This window comes from Lutra lutra, chromosome 1 (assembly GCF_902655055.1).
Source record: "Lutra lutra chromosome 1, mLutLut1.2, whole genome shotgun sequence".
Lineage (NCBI taxonomy): Eukaryota > Metazoa > Chordata > Mammalia > Carnivora > Mustelidae > Lutra > Lutra lutra.
Window position 1 is genome coordinate 210696673 of NC_062278.1, and position 19551 is coordinate 210716223.

The 19551-nt window shown below is 50.2% G+C and overlaps 1 protein-coding gene across 1 annotated transcript; it reads right to left on the reverse strand.

Moving 5' to 3' along the window:
• Positions 1 to 1965: 1965 nt before the first annotated feature.
• TMEM38A (transmembrane protein 38A) lies at positions 1966 to 19336 on the reverse strand. The gene is made up of 6 exons (XM_047698710.1): positions 19138 to 19336; positions 8408 to 8564; positions 7950 to 8134; positions 5927 to 6014; positions 4363 to 4480; positions 1966 to 3539 (listed from the first exon to the last, which is right to left on the reverse strand). Exons 1-6 carry the CDS (start codon positions 19259 to 19261, stop codon positions 3288 to 3290), a joined length of 924 nt encoding a protein of 307 aa, XP_047554666.1. The 5' UTR covers positions 19262 to 19336; the 3' UTR covers positions 1966 to 3287.
• Between the last annotated feature and the right edge of the window lie 215 nt (positions 19337 to 19551).

Sequence of the window (19551 nt, forward strand, 5' to 3'; positions counted from 1 at the left end):
AGGAGAGGGAGAAGCTGGTTTCCCACTCTATAGGGAGCCCTACCCCGGGGCTCCATCCCAGGATGCGGAGATCATGACATGAGTGGTAGGCACACACCCAACTGGCTGAGCCACCCATGTGCCCCTCTAATCTCTTATAAGGACCCCAGTCACACTGCAGTGGGGCCCACCCAAAGAGCTCATTTTGACTTAATCGCCTTTTTAAAGACCCTATCTCCATATACGGTTACCTTCTGAGGTATTGGTGATTGGGTCTTCAACCTATGGATTTGGTGGGTGGCGGACACAATTCAGCCCCTAACAGATATGCAGGGGCATTTTGTTATAGTTTTCATGTGTTTATTGCATGGGATTACTTGCTGTCCATATATTCTCCATGGTGAACTGTTCAAATCTTTTTTCTTAAGTTTTTTTTTTTTTTTTTAATTTGAGTAGGGAGAAAGAGAGCATGAGCAGGGGGAGGGGCAAAGGGAGAGGGAAAAAAAGCAGGCTCCCCACTGAGCAGAGAGCTCCCACTAAGGACTCGATCTCAGGACCCTAGGATCAGTTCAGAACTGAGCAGAAGGCAGATGCTTAACCGACGGAGCCACCCAGGCACCCCTGACTGTTCAAATATTCTGCCCAATTTTTTATGGAATTCTTTTCTTTATTAAGTGAACATTTTTTTACATCTTTATTGAGATATAATTGACATACAATAAACTTCACATTTTTTTAAAAGTAGGCTCCAAACCCAACGTGGGGCTTGAACTTACAACCCTGAGATTACCAGTTGTGTGTTCTACCGATTGAGCCGGGCAGGTGCTCCTAAACAGCGCACATTTAAATCATAGGATTCGGGGCACCTGGATGGCTCAGTGGGTTAAGCCTCTGCCTTCGGCTCAGATCATAATTTCAGGGTCCTGGGATCGAGCCCTGCATTGGGCTCTCTGGTCAGCAGGGAGCCTCCTTCCCCCTCTCTCTCTGCCTGCTTCTCTGCCTACTTGTGACCTCTCTCCTTCTGTCAAATTAAAAAAAAAAAAAAACGCTTTAAACCACAGGATTTGGTAGGTTGTGATGTGCATATAGATCCATGAAATCACCACTACAGTCAGGATAGTTAAGATTTCCACCACTCAGTTTCTTTCTTTCTTTTTTTTTTTTTTAAGATTTTGTTTATTTATTTGATAGAGATCACTGATATGGGGCTTGATCCCAGGATCCTGGGGTTATGACCCAAGTCAAAGGCAGATGTTTAACCGACTGAGCCACCTAGGCACCCCGGAAAATTAAATTTTTAAGAAAGTGCCACTGTCTTCCGGAGAAGCTGCATCATTTTATATTCCTGCCCACGGAATGAAGAGAGTTCCCGTTGCTCCACATCCTTACCAGCACTCAGTATGGTCAGTCTTTTTAATTTAACCATCCTAGACAGTGTAATGGGTACCTTCCCACCCATTTCCCTGATGGCTAAGGATGCTGGGCATCTTTTCATGTGCTTTTTAAAATGTCATCTATATATATTCTCCATGGCCAAGTGTCCTTTCAAATCCTTTATTCATTTTTAATTGGGCTGTTTTATTATTGAGTTTTGGGACTTCTTTATATATTCTGGATACAATCCCTTTATCAGATGTGTGATTGCCAAGTGGTTCTCTTAACAGGGTCCTGTACAGACTCTTAGCTGCAAACCCCAATCACCTCGTTAATTCTCCCATCTGTCCATAAAGGACAGTGATAATCATTACCCCCATTCCCCAAGAAGCAAACAGGCTTGGAGAAGAGGAGGCCCCATGATCTGTCGGTGGCACAGTAAATATGTGAACTCCGGACTCCAAACTCTACCCACAGGCTCCATCTCCTCTTGGCCATTGGGGGCTGCCATGAGCCTCGTCTCCCTGGAAACTCTGAGCGTCTCTAAGGACACAGAACCCTGCCGTGTCCTGAGGCCGAAAGAGCAGGAATAAATGAGCCAGGCCAATGTGCTTCGTCCACAACAGATTTATTTGCTGTATCTTCATGCCGAGCCTTGATAAACATGCAAGAGGATGCATTGGGAGCCTCAGGACCCAACCGGCTCCCAGGTGTCACCAGATCAAGGCACTTTCCCAACAGCTCGGCAATACCCGGGACCCCACGCGCTGATCTTGCTGCCGTTGTAGGCTGCTGCTCTGATCCCCCCCTGGTGCAGAGGACAGCTCTAAATTGGCCCCATCCGTGCCCAAACCCCACCTGAGACTAGCCACACCTAATCTACTCAGCCCTCCTGGCTGTCCTGGTGATGCAGGCTGAGATGAAGGTGGCCCGTGGGGTCGGGGCAAGGGGCTTCAGCTACCGTTCCCCTCACTCAACCTGGAGCACGTTCTGGGCCTGCCCAGCAGCAGCACAAGGCTCGGCACAGAGCAAGCCGAGTCCTCTGAAGGACTGAGCAGTGGAGGACGCCAGCATGGGGAGGCCCAGAGCTTCTAGGGCCTGACAGCAAGTGTCCAGGGGCACTTGATGGAGCTGGATCTTGGCACCCCGGCCCAGCTTGCTGCATTTCTTTGGTTTCGGGACTGCCTGAAGCCAAAGATCACAACATGCCTTCTCCACGCCCCAAGCTCTTAAGACTGGCCCAAATGTGTCTACTGAAGGCCCCCCTCCGTGCCAGGTAACTTGCGGGGGTTCTCCGATCCACGAACACAAATAATCTAAAATGCAAAGCCGTTCTCAAGCATGAGGAACACCCCTTAAGGCCTCCCCTCCCGCCTGCACAGTGCTTTAGAGAGTTGGTAAGGCTGGTTCATGTCCAGGTGCACACCAGCACTTCCACACGGAGGGGCTGGGGGGGAGGGTCTCCACTACACAGATGGGGAATGCGAGGCTCGGAGGGAGGAGCGGGCACGAGGAGACGGAAGTCGCAGCAGCTGCCTCATAGCAGACCCTTAGGAATTGTCCATCAATTTCACGAGTCTCAACCTGACTTGAAGTTCTTCCGGAGTCCAGATATAGTTTTAAAGAGGGAATAGTAGAACCAAGAATATAACTGTTAGGGTTTCTGGCTGGGGCCACTGCCAGGATGCTGTGGGTCTCCCGCCAAATAAAGATGTGTCGCTATGGTGACCTGGCAGAAAGAGAGAGGGACCCCTCTACCCTCTCCTCACCCCCATATCTCATTTAACACCCCCCCCCACATGGCCCCAGTTTGCAGACTGGGAAGTTGAGGCCTGGAGAGGGGAGAGCAGAGCCCACAATGCTCCCGCACCAGCTCTGAGGGTCCTGGGTCCGAGTCTTCTTCCTGGCACCCCTCAAGGCCTCTGGGCCATCCACTAATCTGCCTTCTTGGTCTTCTTCTTCCTGGAGCCCTCACTCAGCTCCTCCTTGGACCTAGCAGGTAGGGCTGAGTGTGGCGAGCCGGGTCCGCCTCCACCATGGGACCCGCCATGGGACCCACCATGGGACCCACCATGGTTGTCGTGGTGATGGTTGCCCCCCCAGGCGGTCCCAAACAGCACAGGGCAGATGTAGCCCTCCAGAACATCAAAAGGGGAGCTGTGGGAGTGAGTGGCCGTCAGGAACACCTGAGGTAGGGTAACAGAGGGACAGGGAGACAGCAAAAGAGATAGAGACCGAGGCAGAAAGCAAGATGTGGGGGGTAAGAGGAGGAAAGAGGGGAGAAAAGGTCAGCCAGGTCAAGGTCAGAGGTAGTCAAGATCCATCCCTCTGGTTTTACGCATCCCCAGGAGGATGACTAACTATTGTAGGATTCCTGGATATAGGACTTCTGGTGCTGAAACCCCAGACAGCAATGGGGACAGTTGATCTCTCCCCTCAATGTCAGGGGCCCCCCAACACCTGGGCCTAGAGAGAAACAGTGCTTGGGGTAGGGGGGACTCATTCCCTTCTCCCTTTCAGTGACCAATGGGTCCCCTCCCAGGCAGCCAGAAGCAGAGCTTCCCAGATCTATGGGATACGACAGTGTGGTTCCCGAAGACCCCTCCTGGGTGAGCTAACCCCAGCTCAAGGCCTCAAGATGAAACCAGCACCATTCCTCATCCAGCCTGAGTCCCTGGGGTCCTGAGTGTGCCTTCCTGGGTCTTGACCCTCAGTTCTCCATCACCAAGCACAAGGCCCCGATTCTCCAAACAGACTCCATGCGCTTCTGCCCCTCTTTTTGGCCTTTGCCCAGGCTGGGCCCTGTGCCCAGAAGGCCTTAATTGTCCTTACCCTTCCCCACGTGCTGGACCCTCCTCTTATCAGACCTTCTTCCGATGCACAGACCTATAGGGACCCCCTTCCCCAGCTCCCTGCCTTAGGGCTGTCCATTCTGGGACACAAGAGCACAAGTCTGAGCTCCCAGCCTGCAAGGTGTGGGCTGGCGTGGGGTAGGGCAGGACGGCTTACCTTACAGGATACCATGAACATGGTGAAGATGAAGATGAGGCTGGCTTTGGACACCGGGAGCCAGCGGGTCTGCTGGAGGGTGAAGAGTATGGCTCCATAGAGGCTGGCTTTCGTGGGGCTGGAGGGGGCAGCCTCTGTTACTATGAGGCACCACGCAGCCCAGGCCTTTTTCCCTCTGGCCCAGCCCCCCTTCTCCACCTGCCTGCTACCGGCCCCAGTTTTCATCCCAGCTTCTCCTGAGTGGGAGGTGGGAAGCTGCCTGCATGGCATAGATAAGGCGGGGGGAGTCTCCCTGCACAGTAAAGGGTTAACTTGGCCCAAAGAGAGGTGTGGCTTTCCCCTCTGGCTCCTGGGAGGTCTCCTTTCAGCCCTGGAAATGTCCCGCCTGAAAGGAGTGTTTCTGTTCACTTGGGGACTTTGGGTCATACCAGTTAGGAACGATGTGATTTAAGGTGGGGTCTTGGGCCACGTGGTATCAGATCGACCTCTGGAGGGGCTGAAGACAGGTCAGGCATGCAGGCGGTCAGCTATGTCTGTGTAACCAAACCCCAATAAAATGTCCCCCAGAAGGTAGGATTACAACACATGGTTTTTCTTAACTTTCCTTTCCTTTCCTATGGGATAGGTTTGCAATATTTGAACTTGTTGCAGAAGAGAGACCTGTGACTTCTGCTCCCGATGTCCGTGGTTCACTGCTGTCCTTAATGATGATAATTCTGCCGGGTATTTCCAAAGCGCTCACCAGATACCAGGGCCAGGGAGCTCATGAGCGTGAATCCATGGAGCCCTCACCCTCCGCTCATGAGGCCGAAACAGAATGCAGGATGGGAAAGCACTTGCCCACTCAGTAGCAGGCAACATAACATTCTGGGTCCCCATTCCCTTGTCGGTGAACTGAGGGTGGGAATAGGCCTCCAGTAGGGATGAGATAAGTGTGAAATGGGAATTTTCTTTGGCATATGGGTGAGCCTTTTAAAAAAGTGTCATATTTTAATGGCTATCACTTTCTTTATTATAGATTGGGAGAAAATTTAATGAGCCCAAACCAATGAGGTCTTTTAAAAATGTACAGGCTAAATGAGCACGGGACCCTAGGTTGGGTCCTGGATGCTGCCCTGTGGTCCTGCCCACCTAGTTCCAGCTACACTCCTAACCCACACTCTGTGCCCTGCATTTTCCACCAATGCTCCGTACTCCTCCCCACCCACACTCTGTACTGTGACCCTGCAGAACTGGGCAGAATCATTGTACTTTTCTCACTTGACAGTTGGCAGAGGTGCTGGCCTCTGTCCGGAGGCTTGCCCTTTGACAGGAATCCCCTACTCACTCTTCAAAACCCAAATCAAGTATCTCATCACCCTGCAGCTCTGCATGCTCCTCCCCCCAAGGCAGAGTTACAGTTCCCTTTCAGCTCCAAGGATGCTCCACGACCTCTGGAAGCTTCTGGAAGACAGAATTAGTGGCTGGGGCTTCTAAGTTACTGGGAACATCCAACCCAGGGTCAGGCCCAGGAGGCACCTGTACATACAGGAGGGATGGTAGGGGGGTGGAATGGGATACTCACAAGGACATGTGCAGGATCTCATTGGTCTCTGGCTTCCAGACCCCTCGGAGCAGCTGCTCAACGTTAGACATGAGGGCAACGCCAGAGCCTAGGAGACAGGGTGCTCCTGAATGAGCCAGCCACCTCCAGCTCCCCACTCTTCTCGGCTGAGTTCCCAAGGAAGCAGCTTCACTGCTCCTAGAGTCTTCTCCAGAGAGATACTGAGCCTGGGTGTACAATAACCAGCTGCAGTGGGGAAACTGAGGCTCAGGAGGGTCACATGGCATATTTGAAGCAAAAGCAGCATGAAGGAATTGAGCTCATATCTCATCTGCAAGGCATATCTTGGACAAATCTGGGTTGTCTGCCTTGACATCCCTAGCCCAGGATGCTGAACTGTGCATAACGCTTCTAGAAGGCTCCCCATCTCAGTCTTCCTCTTCCTCAGGGTTCTAAATTTTCAGTCTTTCTTAAGCCATGTGCCCTCTGGGAGGCAAGCTATACCCCTGGGGCATTTATTCTATAGCACAGGCTTCCTGGAGAGCAAATAACGAGACCCACATGGGACATAATGGTTGAAATTCTAGAAAAATCTTCCCATTTACCCCAAATGTATTGGCTAAAGAGAGCTGAACACCCACTCCAGAAATGGCTGTGCTGAGGTACCTGGTAAGTACCACTGGACCAGGGGTTCATATCTGGAGTGATTTTGCCCCCAAGGAGGCATTTGGAAATATCTGGAAACATTTTTGGTTGTTGAAACTGGGGCAGGGCTGCTACTGGTGGGTTAAGGTCGGGAATGCTGCTCAACATCCTACAGTGCACAAGACAGTCTCCACCACAGAGCATGATCCAGCCCCATGTGTCAATGGAGCTGAGTACACTATGGCTCAGTGGAGTGTGCTTGTAGGCCCCGGCATGTTGGCAGTACCCACTTTGGTATCAGGGAGCAGGGATAAGGAGGCCCATGGTGTTAGCAAAAAGAAAGCTGAGCCTTCTTTCCTTGTCTTCTTGTTACTCCTGGGTCCACCTCTACAACTATTATTGCTGGACTATCTATTTCTCCTATAGCTTCTCTCAGTTTTTGCTTTATATATTTTGGTGCTATTTTTAGGTGCATATATGTTTATTATTGTTGTATCTTCCTAGTGGATTGAACTATCATTATAAAGGGTCCCTCTTTAATTTTTAGTAACATTTTCTGCTTTATTTATTTATTTATTTATTTATTTTAAAAAAGATTTTATTTATTTATTTGCCAGAGAGAGAGAGAGAGAACAGGCAGGCAGAGTGGCAGCAGAGGCAGAGGGAGAAACAGGCTCCCTGCCGAGCAAGGAGCCCGATGTGGGACTCGATCCCAGGACGCTGGGATCATGACCTGAGCCGAAGGCAGCGGCTTAACCAACTGAGCCACCCAGGCATCCCACATTTTCTGCTTTAAAGTCTATCTTGGCCTGCCTCTTAGCATAGCCAAAGGAGAAGGGAAAAGGAGGACTTCAAAGTCATTAAGAATGTGGATGTTGAATTCTGAGGATCTGGAGTCAAACATAGCTACACCCCCTTAGCCGTGTGACCATGAGCAAGTCATTTCATTTCCCTTCTCAGTAAATAGGGGATGATGTTAGATTTTTCCTAAAGCAGAGTCTTAAGAATCAAATGAGATAAGACATTTCTGGTTGTCACACAGGTGGGCACTACTGAAATCTGGTGGGAGAAGGCCAGGGATGCTGTTCAACATGTTACCCCGCACAGGACAGCACCCACCACAAAGGATGACCAGGCACCAAACATCAGTAGTGTCACAGCTGAGGACCCCTGCTTGAGAGACAGCCATCATTGTCTTGTGGGCCTGTTTATCTTTGACAGTTAAATTCTGGAAGAGTCTTCCCATTTACTCGAAAGTTGTCAGCTAATGAGGCTGGACTCCCACAACAGTCCTTGTAGCCTGGAGCAATGTCTGTGCCAACCTGGGTGCCAGACATGTACCACTGAGCAGGGGTTCTCAGCGGAGGTGATTTCCCAATGTCATCATGGTCCTGTTTACCTTTGACCCAGCCAGTGGCAATCATGACGAACCACCCGTGGTGGTAGTGATGGTGGGCATGATGGATCCCCACAGCAATCTTGCGGACTCTCACTACCTCCTTCATGGCCACGAATATAAGTTTCACAGGCAGGAAGCAGACACACTTGTAAAAGAGGTCCAGGGGGCAGAAGAAAATCAAGTACCTTTGGGGAGAGAATGCAGAGCGTCAGGGGGAGACAGACCATTGGGGGTCCCTGGGGGGATGAGGTTGTGTCCAGATCCCCCTCCCTGGCTTGCTGGGCTTGGGATAGAGCTGTGGACAGCAATGCACTCAGGTCTGCTGTGAATGTTGTGCAGATGGGTCCCATTTCCTCCAACCCCATTTACTCCAACCCCACCTCCCACCTTCCAGGTGGCTGGGTCACCCCTGCCCCCGACTCTGCTCTCCCACACCCCACCAGCTGGACAGTGCTTACCAGACAGCTGTGGCCAGCAGGATGCTGGAATTGTTGCTGAAGTAGTCGATTAGGGGCTCCCCGAGGAGCAGATCAGCCAGGATGTAACTCCCGAAGCAATGCAGCATGGCACACAGCCAGGATGCCATGGGATGGCGCCGGGACAGCTCGACTGCTCCTGAGGGGCACAGGGGTGTTCCCCACCGTCACCAGAGTGCCAAGGGCATGCTTTGTCCCCATACCCTCCGGTCAGCCCATCCTAATTCAGCTGCCTTGCAGCTTGCCCATTTCAGAGGAAGAACCCAGGCTCAGACAGGCTGGACAGGTGCCTGAGGTCACACGGAGAAAAGGCAGAGCTGGGCCAGGGCTCCTCCTTCCGTGCTCAGAGACATGGCAATGACGGTAACGCCAGGTCCCACTTAGCAAGCCCCTCCAGGTCTCAGACACTGGGTTTACATTTATATGAAGGACTTGCTAAATCCTCATTGATAACCACAGCCAAGCGGTCACTCTCATCCCTACAAGAGAGGGCGGCGTGGAGAGGGAGCGATGTACAGATGGGAACGCTTCCATGCGGCTGCTCCTGCCTTGGGCTGACGCCAAGATCCCTACAAGCTCACGCCTGTCCTCTTGGTCTCTCCTTCTTTTTACCTTTTTTTTTTTAAATTGTGGTAAAATATACATAAAATGTGCTACTTTAACCATTTCTAAGTGAACAGCTCGGTGGCATGAAGCACATTCACACTGTCATGTAACCATCACCACCATCCATCTCCAGGACTTTTTCATTGTCTCCAGCTGAAACTCTGTCCCCATTAAACACTAACTCTCTGTTGCCTCCTTCAGCCCCTGGCTCCCACCATCTACTTCCTGTCTCTGTGAATTCCACTCCTCTAAGGACCTCATGTAAGTGGAATCACACATATTTGTCCCCTTGTGTCTGGCTTCTTTCACTCAGCATAATAACCTGATGTTGTAGCATGCGTCAGAATTCCTTCTTCTCTGAGACTAAATAATCTTCCATTGTATGGATATACCATATTTTGTTTACCCACTCACCCATCGATGGACATTGGAGTTATTTCCACCTTCTGGCAATGACGAATAATGCTGCTAAGAACATAAGTGAACCAATATCAATTTGAGTTCCTGCTTTCAACTCTTCTGGGGATACACCCAGAATGGAACTGAAGGGTCAAATGGTAATTCTATGTTTAACTTGTTTGAGGAACTGCCATATTGTTTTCCATGGCGGCTGCACCAGTTTATATTCCTATCAGCTGTTCACAAGGGTTCCAACTTTTCCACCTCCTCCCCAACACTTGTTGTCTTCTGTTACAAGTTAGTGGCATAGAAGGAGCAAAGACACAAAAGCAAAAATGGCCAAGCACAAATGCCACCTCCTCTAGGAAGGCTTCCTTGCTCTGCTGGGTCAGTCACTCCTGCCTCTGGGCTCCCATGACCCTGTGGACTTTATCCTATTATGGGTCTTGGTATTTTATTAAATTTTTAACACTAAGAGAAAGTAGATTAGAGGTTGCTTAGGGCTGGAGGGAATGGGGGATATGGGAGGGTGACAGCTAAAGGCTACAGATTTCTTTTGGGCGTGCTGGTTGTCTGCGAATATACTGAAAACCAATGAATGGGATGCTGTAAATGGGTGGTATGTGAATTATGGCTTAATGAAGCTGTTATAAAATAAAATGGACGACAGAAAAAAATATAACTTATTTCAGTTTCTGTAACTGAGGATACACACTCATAAATGATAGTCAACTGAGTCTTACTATAAACCCAAGGCAACAAAATACAAAAAAAGAATGATCTTGCTTAGCAAACAGAAACAGGAATCCCAGGGCACCTGGGTGGCTCAGTGGGTTGAGTCTCTGCCTTCAGCTCAGGTCATGATCTCAGGGTCCTGAGATGGAGCCCTGCATCAGGCTCTCTGCTCAGCGGGGAGCCTGCTCCCCACCCCCACCCCCGCCTGCTGCCCTGCCTACTTGTGATCTCTCTCTCTCTGTCAAATAAGTAAATAAATAAAATCTTTAAAAAAAAAAAAGAAACAGGAATCCCATTTGTCAAGAAAAGGGCTCAGTGCACTGACCTTCCATTTGTTTGTATATCAGCATTGCTGGGGGACTTTACAAACCAGATACCTGAACCCCACCCCTAAGTATCTCAGTCAGCCAGTCTGGAGTCTGCTTAAGACTCTCTGTCTCGGGGCGCCTGGGTGGCTCAGTGGGTTAAAGCCTCTGCCTTCGGCTCGGGTGATGATCCCAGAGTCCTGAGATTGAGCCCCACATCAGGCTCTCTGCTCAGCAGGGAGCCTGTTTCCCTTCCTCTCCCTCTGCCTGCCTCTCTGTCTACTTGTGATCTCTGTCTGTCAAATAAATAAATAAAATTAAAAAAAAAAAGACTCTCTGTCCCTCTCCCTCTGTCCCTCCCTCACTCCTGCTCTCTCTCTCAAATAAATCTTTAAAAAGAAAAGAGAAGGTTACATACTATATGATATCATTTCTATGACTTTCTCCAAGTAAAAAAAACATAGCGATATGTGACAAAGAGTAGATCAGTGGTCACCAGGCGTTAGGGCATGGAGGAGGATATAACTATAAAGGAACATTGCGAGGGAGTTCCTTTGGGGTGCCAGAACCATTCTGTACCCCAACTGTGGTGGTGAATATTAGAATCTATACACAAGGTGCCCCTCTTTTTTTTTTTTTTTAAGCTGTGTTTATGTATTTGAGAGAGAAAGAGCATGCACGCGAGAGAGCACAAGTGGAGGAAGGGGCAGAGGGAGAGAGAGAATCTCAAGCAGATTCCCTGCTGAGCATGGAGCCCAATGCAGGGCTCAACCTGAGCCAAAATCAAAAGTTGGGTGCTGAACTGACTGAGCCACCCAGGCACCCTGTTTTTTGTCACTTTGGGGGCACCTTGGTGGCTCAGTTGATTGGGTGTCTGCCTTTGGCTCAGATCTTGACCCTGGGGTCCTGCGATCTAGTGCCACATTGGGCTCCCTGCTCAGCAGGATTCTGCTTCTCCCACTGCCCCTCCCCCTGCTCGTGTGCCCTCTCTCTCAAAAAAAAAAAAAAAAAAATCCTAAACGAAAAGTCACGTTGTTTCTAGAAATTGAATGCCTTTAGTCTCCAAACTGAGTCTGAATGCTTGGTCTCTCCATGACCTGCACCACGGACAAAGACACTGACATGAATACGGATCCATACTGTTGATACACTCAACTGACTGGTTTGGTCTTAATCCTTTGGTGAGTACGGGGACCTCCTCAGTCTTACCTGCTGCTGTACCCCCAGTGCACGGCGCTAGGCCTGCCAAATAGCAGCCACCCAATAAACAGCTGGGAGTGAATGAACTCCCGCCCTCATGGAGCTCCCCTTCTAGTAAATGTGGAGGGAACACCCCCAGGCATTGAGGCTGTGTTGGGCACTCTGGGTCGCACTATAAGAAAACCTCCCTGCTTCATTGATTCAGGGAGTTACTATTTTGTCCCAGGAAACTATACCCCTTCGCTCCATCCTTGAGAGCTGTTAGCCGCACATGATATACAGATCATTATCCCCACTTGCAGCGAGTTATATGGGGGACCAGGGTCCTCCTGCCCAGCATTCATGCTCACCGGAACCTCAGCATGCAACCTTACTTGGAACAGGGTCATTGTAGGATCTTTCACTCTAAGAACCATGAAGTTGGCTCCGTGCGCCACTCAGAGTCTGCTTGAGATTCTCTTCCTCTCCCTCTGCCCCTTCCCCAACTTGTACTCATTCTCTCTCTTTTTCAAATAAATAAATAAATAAATAAAGTCTTTAAGAAAACCATCTGAAGCAAATCTATGTTCACATCTGTTAAATCTGTTTGGAGGGGAGAGAGGTGTCCGTGATATTTATTCTGTGTGTCTGAAATACTTAATCATCAAAACTAGTAAAAACAAGATTCCCCCCGGAAAACCAATAGGCAAGAGGGACATGGGATGTTCATCACACGGGGTTCCACAGCCTCCTATCAGATCCTGACCACCTGCTCCCTCTCTGATGGCCATGATCAGAGGTCCAGGAGCAGGAGGTGGGCAGTGGGGGAACCGTGCTATATCCTACCAGAGAACCTAGCAAAAGGTTCTAGAAGGCTCTTAAAAAATCATGTTCATGGGGCTCCTGGGTGGCTCAGTGGGGTAAAGCCTCTGCCTTCAGCTCAGGTAATGATCTTGGGGTCCTGGGATCAAGCCCCACGTGGGGCTCTCTGCTCAGTAGGGAGCCTTCTTCCCCCACCCCCGCCCCTGCCCGCCTCTCTGCCTACTTGTGATCTTTCTCTCTGTCAAATAAATATATAAAATCTTTAAAAAAAAATCGTGTTCATGGCAGCACTATTTACAATTTGCCAAAAGGTGGAAACAACCCAAGTGTCCACCAATAGATGAATGGTTAAACAAGATGTGGTAGATCCACACAATGGAATATCATTCCGCCTTAAAGGGGAATGAAGTCCTACAACATGAGAACAAATCTTGCACAAACATGCTAAGTGAAAGAAGTCAGACACAAAGGGTCCCACAGTGTGTGAGGTCATCTGTATGAAATGTCCAGAACAGGCAAATCCACAAAAACGGAAAGTAGACTGGTGACTTCGGGGGGCTGGGGAGGGGAGGATGGGGACTGACTGCTCATCGGGCTGGGGTTTCCTTTTGGAGGAAGGAAAATGTACTGAACTTACATACTTCATTTGGTGGAATCATATAACATAGTCTTTTACCTCTCGCTCTTTCACGGAGCACAATATTTTCAAGGGCTGTATTTAGTTTTCTCTGCCGTAAGGTATGCTAACATAGGAATAGAACCCAAATTATCTATCCATTCTCTTGCACAAACTACATTTTATAATCAGGAAACATGCTTAATAAAAGTCTGAAAAAAAGTTGTAAACACACTCCCCTTTCTCTTTGCCACCCCCAACTAACCATGAGACTTTGGACAAACCATTTTTCCTCTGTGTCCCACTCCTTCTGCCAGGTGCGAACCCCAGTCCCTTCTTTGCCCAGCTCCTGACAAGGGCTGGAATTGAAATTTCCCTCCTCGATCTCACTCTGGAGTTACAAGCCCACAGCACATCTTCTCCCTGCCCTCGAGGTTGTCCTAAGTCTCAGCATTGACAAAGGTCCTACAGTATGAGGCAGAATGTTCTCTTCTCTTCCCTGGGGTGTCTATTTAAAATGCTGCCAGCTGAGAGTTAATCCTTTGGAGCAACTGGTGGGTCCTGCAAGGGCTTGGGTCAGGTGAGGCACCCATGTTTTGCAGAAATGGATACCTCTGCATCTAAAAATAACCGTTAGGGGTTGAATTCTTTCCAGGGTCATTCTGGTGCCCTCTGGGACCATCCCAGGGACTGAGGCCAGGGAGCAGGGGGTGGGGGCAGGGTGGCAGGTAGTGGGAGTAAAGCAGGCTCCCGTGTTTGCACCATGGGTGAGCCCTGGTGGAAAAGTCACAGACCCCGGTTTGGCCCTGCTGCTCACTCTCTCTGGTGTGGCCTTGGACAAATGACTGCTCCCTGCCAGCCTCAGCTTCCTCTGCTTTCCAAAGAAGAGGATGAGAGTACCCTCTTCCCAAGTCGTATTGGTGATTCAAAATGCATTGTGCGTAATTATCAAGATGATTCGTAGCATTATCAAACTTATTTATCTCAGCAACCCAGACGACCAACGTCAGTCTCCTCATTGCCACACTGGAGAAGATGGAGGCTGATGGGGGATGGGCCTGCCCTGAAGATCCACAGCAAGGCAGTGCCGAGAACCTTCTCTTTGGCTCTTTCTTTCCCTTTGCCATACTCCTTCCTGGTTTCTCTTGCTGGGTTCTGGGGGAGCATCAGGAACCACGAGAAAGTGGGTTGCAATCCCAGGTTTGCCACCAAAGCCCTCCCCTCTCGCTGGGTGAGCTTGGCTAGTCACTCTTCTCTCCGGGTTTCAATGGGTGCGTTTGTGCATAATGGGGGTGCTGTGTAGAGGGACCAGTCAGCCTGATTTGCCTGGGACCAAGGGGTTCCCGGGACATGGGGCTTCTGGTGCTTGTCTTAATGGAACCTGTGTCAGGTGGTCACCCCGGTGCTATTACCCATTTCAAAGGGCGCCGGTGAGAACAAAAAGAAATTGCTTAGAGATTAGCAATTATGCACGAGTTATTCCTGGAACTGAACTGAAATGGAAAGTACCTGTGGGTGGAAATTTTAGCTGATGGATTTATACAAATCAGCTCTGCCTGAGGAGGGAGGAGGAAGCCCTGATCACGTCCCTAGCTCTGGCCTGGGATGGGAATCCCAGCATTCCCTCTCTGGGGGGTTAGAGTCCTGTCTATGGAAGGCAGGGAAGCACTAGAAGGTTCCCCAGGGCACTTTTAGCAAAGCCATGGCTCTGCACTATTTAGTCTGAGGTCCAAACATGGGAGGTGTATTTACAGAGCTTCTCAGTGACTTGAAGGAGCTCAGCTGTCTGCCTTGGTTTCTTCCCCTGTGACAGATTTTTGGAAGGTTGGAGGAGAGGCAGCCCTTCACCCTCAAAAAGCTTAGACTTCATGCCAGAGATCTCAAAACAGGGCTCAAGGGGCTGTCTTGTTAGTCCCACAGTATTTTAGATGTTCAACCTGCAACCTAGATGTCTTTCGGTAGGTGAATAAGTAACTATGGTGCATACGTACCCTGGGAGATTGCTCAGCAATGAAAAGAAATGAGCTTTCCAGCCACGAAAAGACATGGAAGAACCTTAAATGCATACCGCTGAGCGAAAGAGGCCAGACTGAAAAGGCAACACACTGTATGGTTCCAATTCTATGACATTCTGCAAAAGGCAAAACTATGGAGATGATGAAAAGATCGGGGGTTGTCCAGGGTTTGAGGGAGGGAGGGGGCAGGATGCTCATGGGGAGCTTGGGGGATTTTTAGGTTAGTGAAATTATCTGTAGGATAACCTAACAGTGGATACACGTTATACAATGGGCGAAATCCACAAAACGTACAACACCAAGTAACCCTAATGTAAATTCTAGACTTTGGTTGATAATATGGGATAGTGATATTATAATAATAATGATACGGGCTCCTGGATTATGACAAAGGTACCCCTCTGGCAGAATGTTGATGGGGTAGAAGTCAGAGAGTACACGAAAATTGTACTTGCAGCTTAATTTTGCTGTGGATCTAAGACTGCTCTAGAAAATAGCCCATTAACGTCTTAAAAAGAAAAAAAATGTTAATTGTTTTATTTAAAACAATTTTTTAAAACAAATTAAAAAAAATGTCTGAACAGCCGAACGTGTACATATAGGGAACTGCATAAAGCACGTCCAGCTTCCCTGGAAACATCACTCCTGGTGGTTCTTGCTGTAATCAGGCAAAGATGTGCATGGCTGGGTCTCACCTGGGAACAGTCCCACGTGGCTGGCAGACTGCTTCCCATGCATCACCTGCCTGGCCCTTGAAAGCACTGGGCGTTTGAGACTTGGTCTAGATCACTGCTTCTCAACTGGGGACAACTACATCTGGGGACATTTCTGGTTGTCACAACTAGCTGTCACAACTAGATGCTACCAACATCTAGTAGGCTGAGCCACAGGGATGCTGTGATATATCTTGAAATGCCTGTGATGGCCCCCACCACAGAGAATGATCTGGCCCTCATTGTCACTTGTGCAGAGACCTGGGCAACACTGTTTACACAGAACTGGTTCTCATCTGGGGAACTTAAAAAAGACATACTGACACTGGTAACGTGCACAGCGATTCTAATTTAAGTGGAAGGGTGCTGCGGGAACAAGAGTGTTCTGAAAAGCTCCCCAGGTGAGTTTAATGTGGAGGTATATTGGAGAACCACTGGTCTGGAAGGTTCTTGGGATAGGTCAAGGCTTAAAAGGATCCAAGACTGTCATTCATTCGTTCAACCATGCAGCCGACATCCACTGCTTTTTCTTCTCTTCTTGGATAGAACCAGGGAACCCGGAGGTGAGCCAGATCTTCTTCTCCCGGCCGTATTAAGGAGCTCCAGGTTCTAATAAGGAGCTCCTGCCTCTTTTAGTCCATCCTTCCTTAAATGTTATACAGATTCTGATTCAGCAGGTCTGGGGGTGGGGGGAGGGTGGGCTGGCATTCTGCATTTCTTAACCAGCTCCCAGGGGCCACAGATGCTGTTCATCTGAGGACCACACTCTAAGCTCTGTCCTCATTCAGGATTCTCACGAAAGCCTGACCCAGAAAATGCCTGCATCTCAGGAAACACATCCTCCCACGGCCTTACAAATAATTTTAACTACCTCTCCCAAGTGCCTTAGACCCTACTACGGACAAAGTTCTCAATACATCTTTACAATAGCCTGGGAGAAGAGTTTGGGATTATGTTCTGACGAGACTGTTTCATAGATGAGTGGGCTGAACCTCACGGAGGTGCAGACACCAGCCTGGTATTCAGTGGTAGAGGCTGACTCCTAATTCAGAGATTTTTCCCTAAAAGCCAGCGTGGCTCTCAGCTCCACAGGTGTGCTACCTGTGCCACTGCCCAGGACCCTGTGTTCAGAAGGGTCCCACATTCACTTTAGCGCTGCTGTCACCATCTTGAAATTCTGACTTTCTGAGTGAGGGGCCCTGCAGATTCTGTGGCCGCTCCTATAGTCAGCACACAGATTCTAAGAAACCTTTGTAGAGGCTCAGCAGGAACAACAAACAGGGTGGGGTGGGGTAGGGGGCTAACAGCTAAGCCCAACTCCTCCTTTTCTAAAGGGAAGGAAGTACCTCAGAGCAACTGGAGTGAGTCTTGGGGTCCAGGAGACCTGGGTTTAAGTCCCAAGGCTGCATCTACCAGCCAGGGGACCACAGGTTGGGTATGTAAATTAGCTTAGCCACTATTTCCTACTTCCTCAGTTGCAAACCGAGGGCATGTGAACTGGGCAGGGGTTTCTCAATCTTGAAGGCATGCAGGAATCACTGGGGAGGGGACCCTGAAACATAAGCATGCAGGGATGGCCCTATCCCAAATATTCTGATTTAGTTTGTCTGGAGTGGAGGTGAGATGGGGGTTTAAGAGCCCCCACGAGCCCCTAATATAAGCAGGTTATGAACCACTGAAACTTCCCCATCTTCAGGAACCTTCAGGCTCCAGTACCTCTAGTTCAGATGACTTATTCACTCTGGCAGAAATTTCTAGACCCCCCTGCATACTCCCGGCCAGGCTGAAGACCTCTTTCCTCCAGACATTTGTGTCCTACATCCCTCTGAAGTGCCAGCCCTCCACAGTTTAAGATTTCCCAAGGTGTGCTAGGTTCTGTACTTGCCCAGGGATTGGCATGAGCCACCAAAATCTGTCTTGGACAGGAAATGCAGTCCTGTGCCCGTGCTAAGACAACACAAAGCTTATTTTGCTTTGCAAAGTAACTGATCTGCAGAATAGCTTTTAAAGAATAGGCTCTGGCTTGTGGACGGGCAAAAATAAAACAGAACAAAAACACTTGGCAAGCAGAATATGATCCTATTTGCATAAAATCGTGCTTTACCATCTCTAACTACAGGGTTATAAATGCATGGAATAGAGGTCTGGAAGGGCCGGCAATACCTCAACTGTAATGATCTTTTTTCCTTTCTGTTTCTCAGCTTGATTTTTAAAAACAAAGAAGCACCTATTTTTATAATCTGGGGAAAAAAAAAAAGCTATTTCAGTCCTGGAAGAAGAATATAGAGGAATTTACATCTAAGTGCGAGAAACAGTCACAAAGTTTCCGGATGATCAATCCCTTTTCTAAAGCTAAATTCCTGTCCCTGTCGTTGGCTGGTGTGCTATAACAGTTAAAACGCTAGGAGATGAACAAGAAACATTCAGTGAGCCTTATCTAAAAATAGACCACACTCTAAGGAGTCTATTTACCATCATCTAAAAAAAAAAAAAAGCTTTAAAAAGCCCCAAGAAGCAGAGTCTTTCTTCCCTTCTGCGATTCTCCGCGGGGGGGTGGGGTGGGGTGGGGGGGGGTGGGGGGGGCGGTCTGGAGCTGGCTGGGTTAGCTAACCCCAAATCACCCTGCCCTAGGGCAGATCCTTCTCAGTAAGTGGAAAGGATCCGCGCCGCCGCTGGAAGAATTCCCGCCGGGCGCGGGAGACCCAGCTTCGCTCTGTCGGAGGAGGAGGGGAGATTGCCCGAGGGCCGAGGGCCGCAGAGCAGCGGGGGCACCGGTGTCACTTTCTCTGAACCGGATTACTACCCCCAGCACTGCCGGTCCTTATATAGACACTGAGCCGCTCCGGCTCCACGCGCCAAGGGCAAGGAGGGAGGTCACGACTGCGGGCGGCCAGGACATCTGGACAGACGGGCAGCACCGACCCCAGCTTGCACTTTCACCACGACCTATGCCGCTTGCCCAAATTCTTGCGACCCTGCCGGAACCCCTGACCTTCTCTTCCAGCTCCCTCCCGAGCACCTGTTCCCCCTCTTCTATACAATTGCATTCCTCTCCTGCCATCCAGCCCTCATCCGCTCCCACTCCCCCAGCCCCACCATCCCGGGGGCTTCTCTCCTTGCCCTCCCTCATCTTCCCCCCGCCGCCCCCCGCCCACTCCTGGTGGAAGAACAGCACGATCCCAGCACCTGCTGCTCCCCCGAAGCAGTCCCTGGTACTGTGACCCGCCATGATCTAGGGCTTCCCCCTCCTCGCGACCCGCAGGTTTACCCCCACCCCCCGCCCCGCGATGCCAGCCCCCGCGGACTGCTGGCTCTGGCTCACCTGGCTCATACTTGAGGTAGAGAATGGAGACGATGAAGTAGCTGAGGTCGAAGACTGGGAAGAGCGGCACCCGCGAGAAGCTGAGCGCTAGCTCACCGAGGCTCAGCGCCGAGAGCAGCTCCATGGCGCCCACCGGGTCCCACCCCAACCCCCGGCCCAGTACGTCCCGCAGCCCGCCGCCGGGTGACTGCGCCCCCGCCGCAGGAACCGCCCCCGCCCGCCAGGCACCGCCCCCAACCCGGCCCCCGCGGGAGAGGAGGGACAACCGCTGGCCCCGGGGCGGGTCGTGGGACCGTCCTGTCCCATAAAGCCCAGTAGGGTGTCCCATACTCCGTCCCTCGGGCCATCACGACCCCCTTCAGCCCAGCGAGGTAGGGTGTAGGGGTGTCCCTGTGGTGTGAGTTGGACAGGGTA

Coding starts and splice junctions, on each gene's coding strand:
- TMEM38A (XM_047698710.1), bottom strand. CDS start 19,261: ATGGAGCTGCTCTCGGCGCTGAGCCTCGGTGAGCTAGCGCTCAGCTTC. Junction 8,565..19,137: donor CTACCTCAAGTATGAGCCAG/GTGAGCCAGAGC, acceptor TGTGCCCCTCAG/GAGCAGTCGAGCTGTCCCGG. Junction 6,015..7,949: donor TGCCACTGGCTGGGTCAAAG/GTAAACAGGACC, acceptor CCTGTCTCCTAG/GCTCTGGCGTTGCCCTCATG.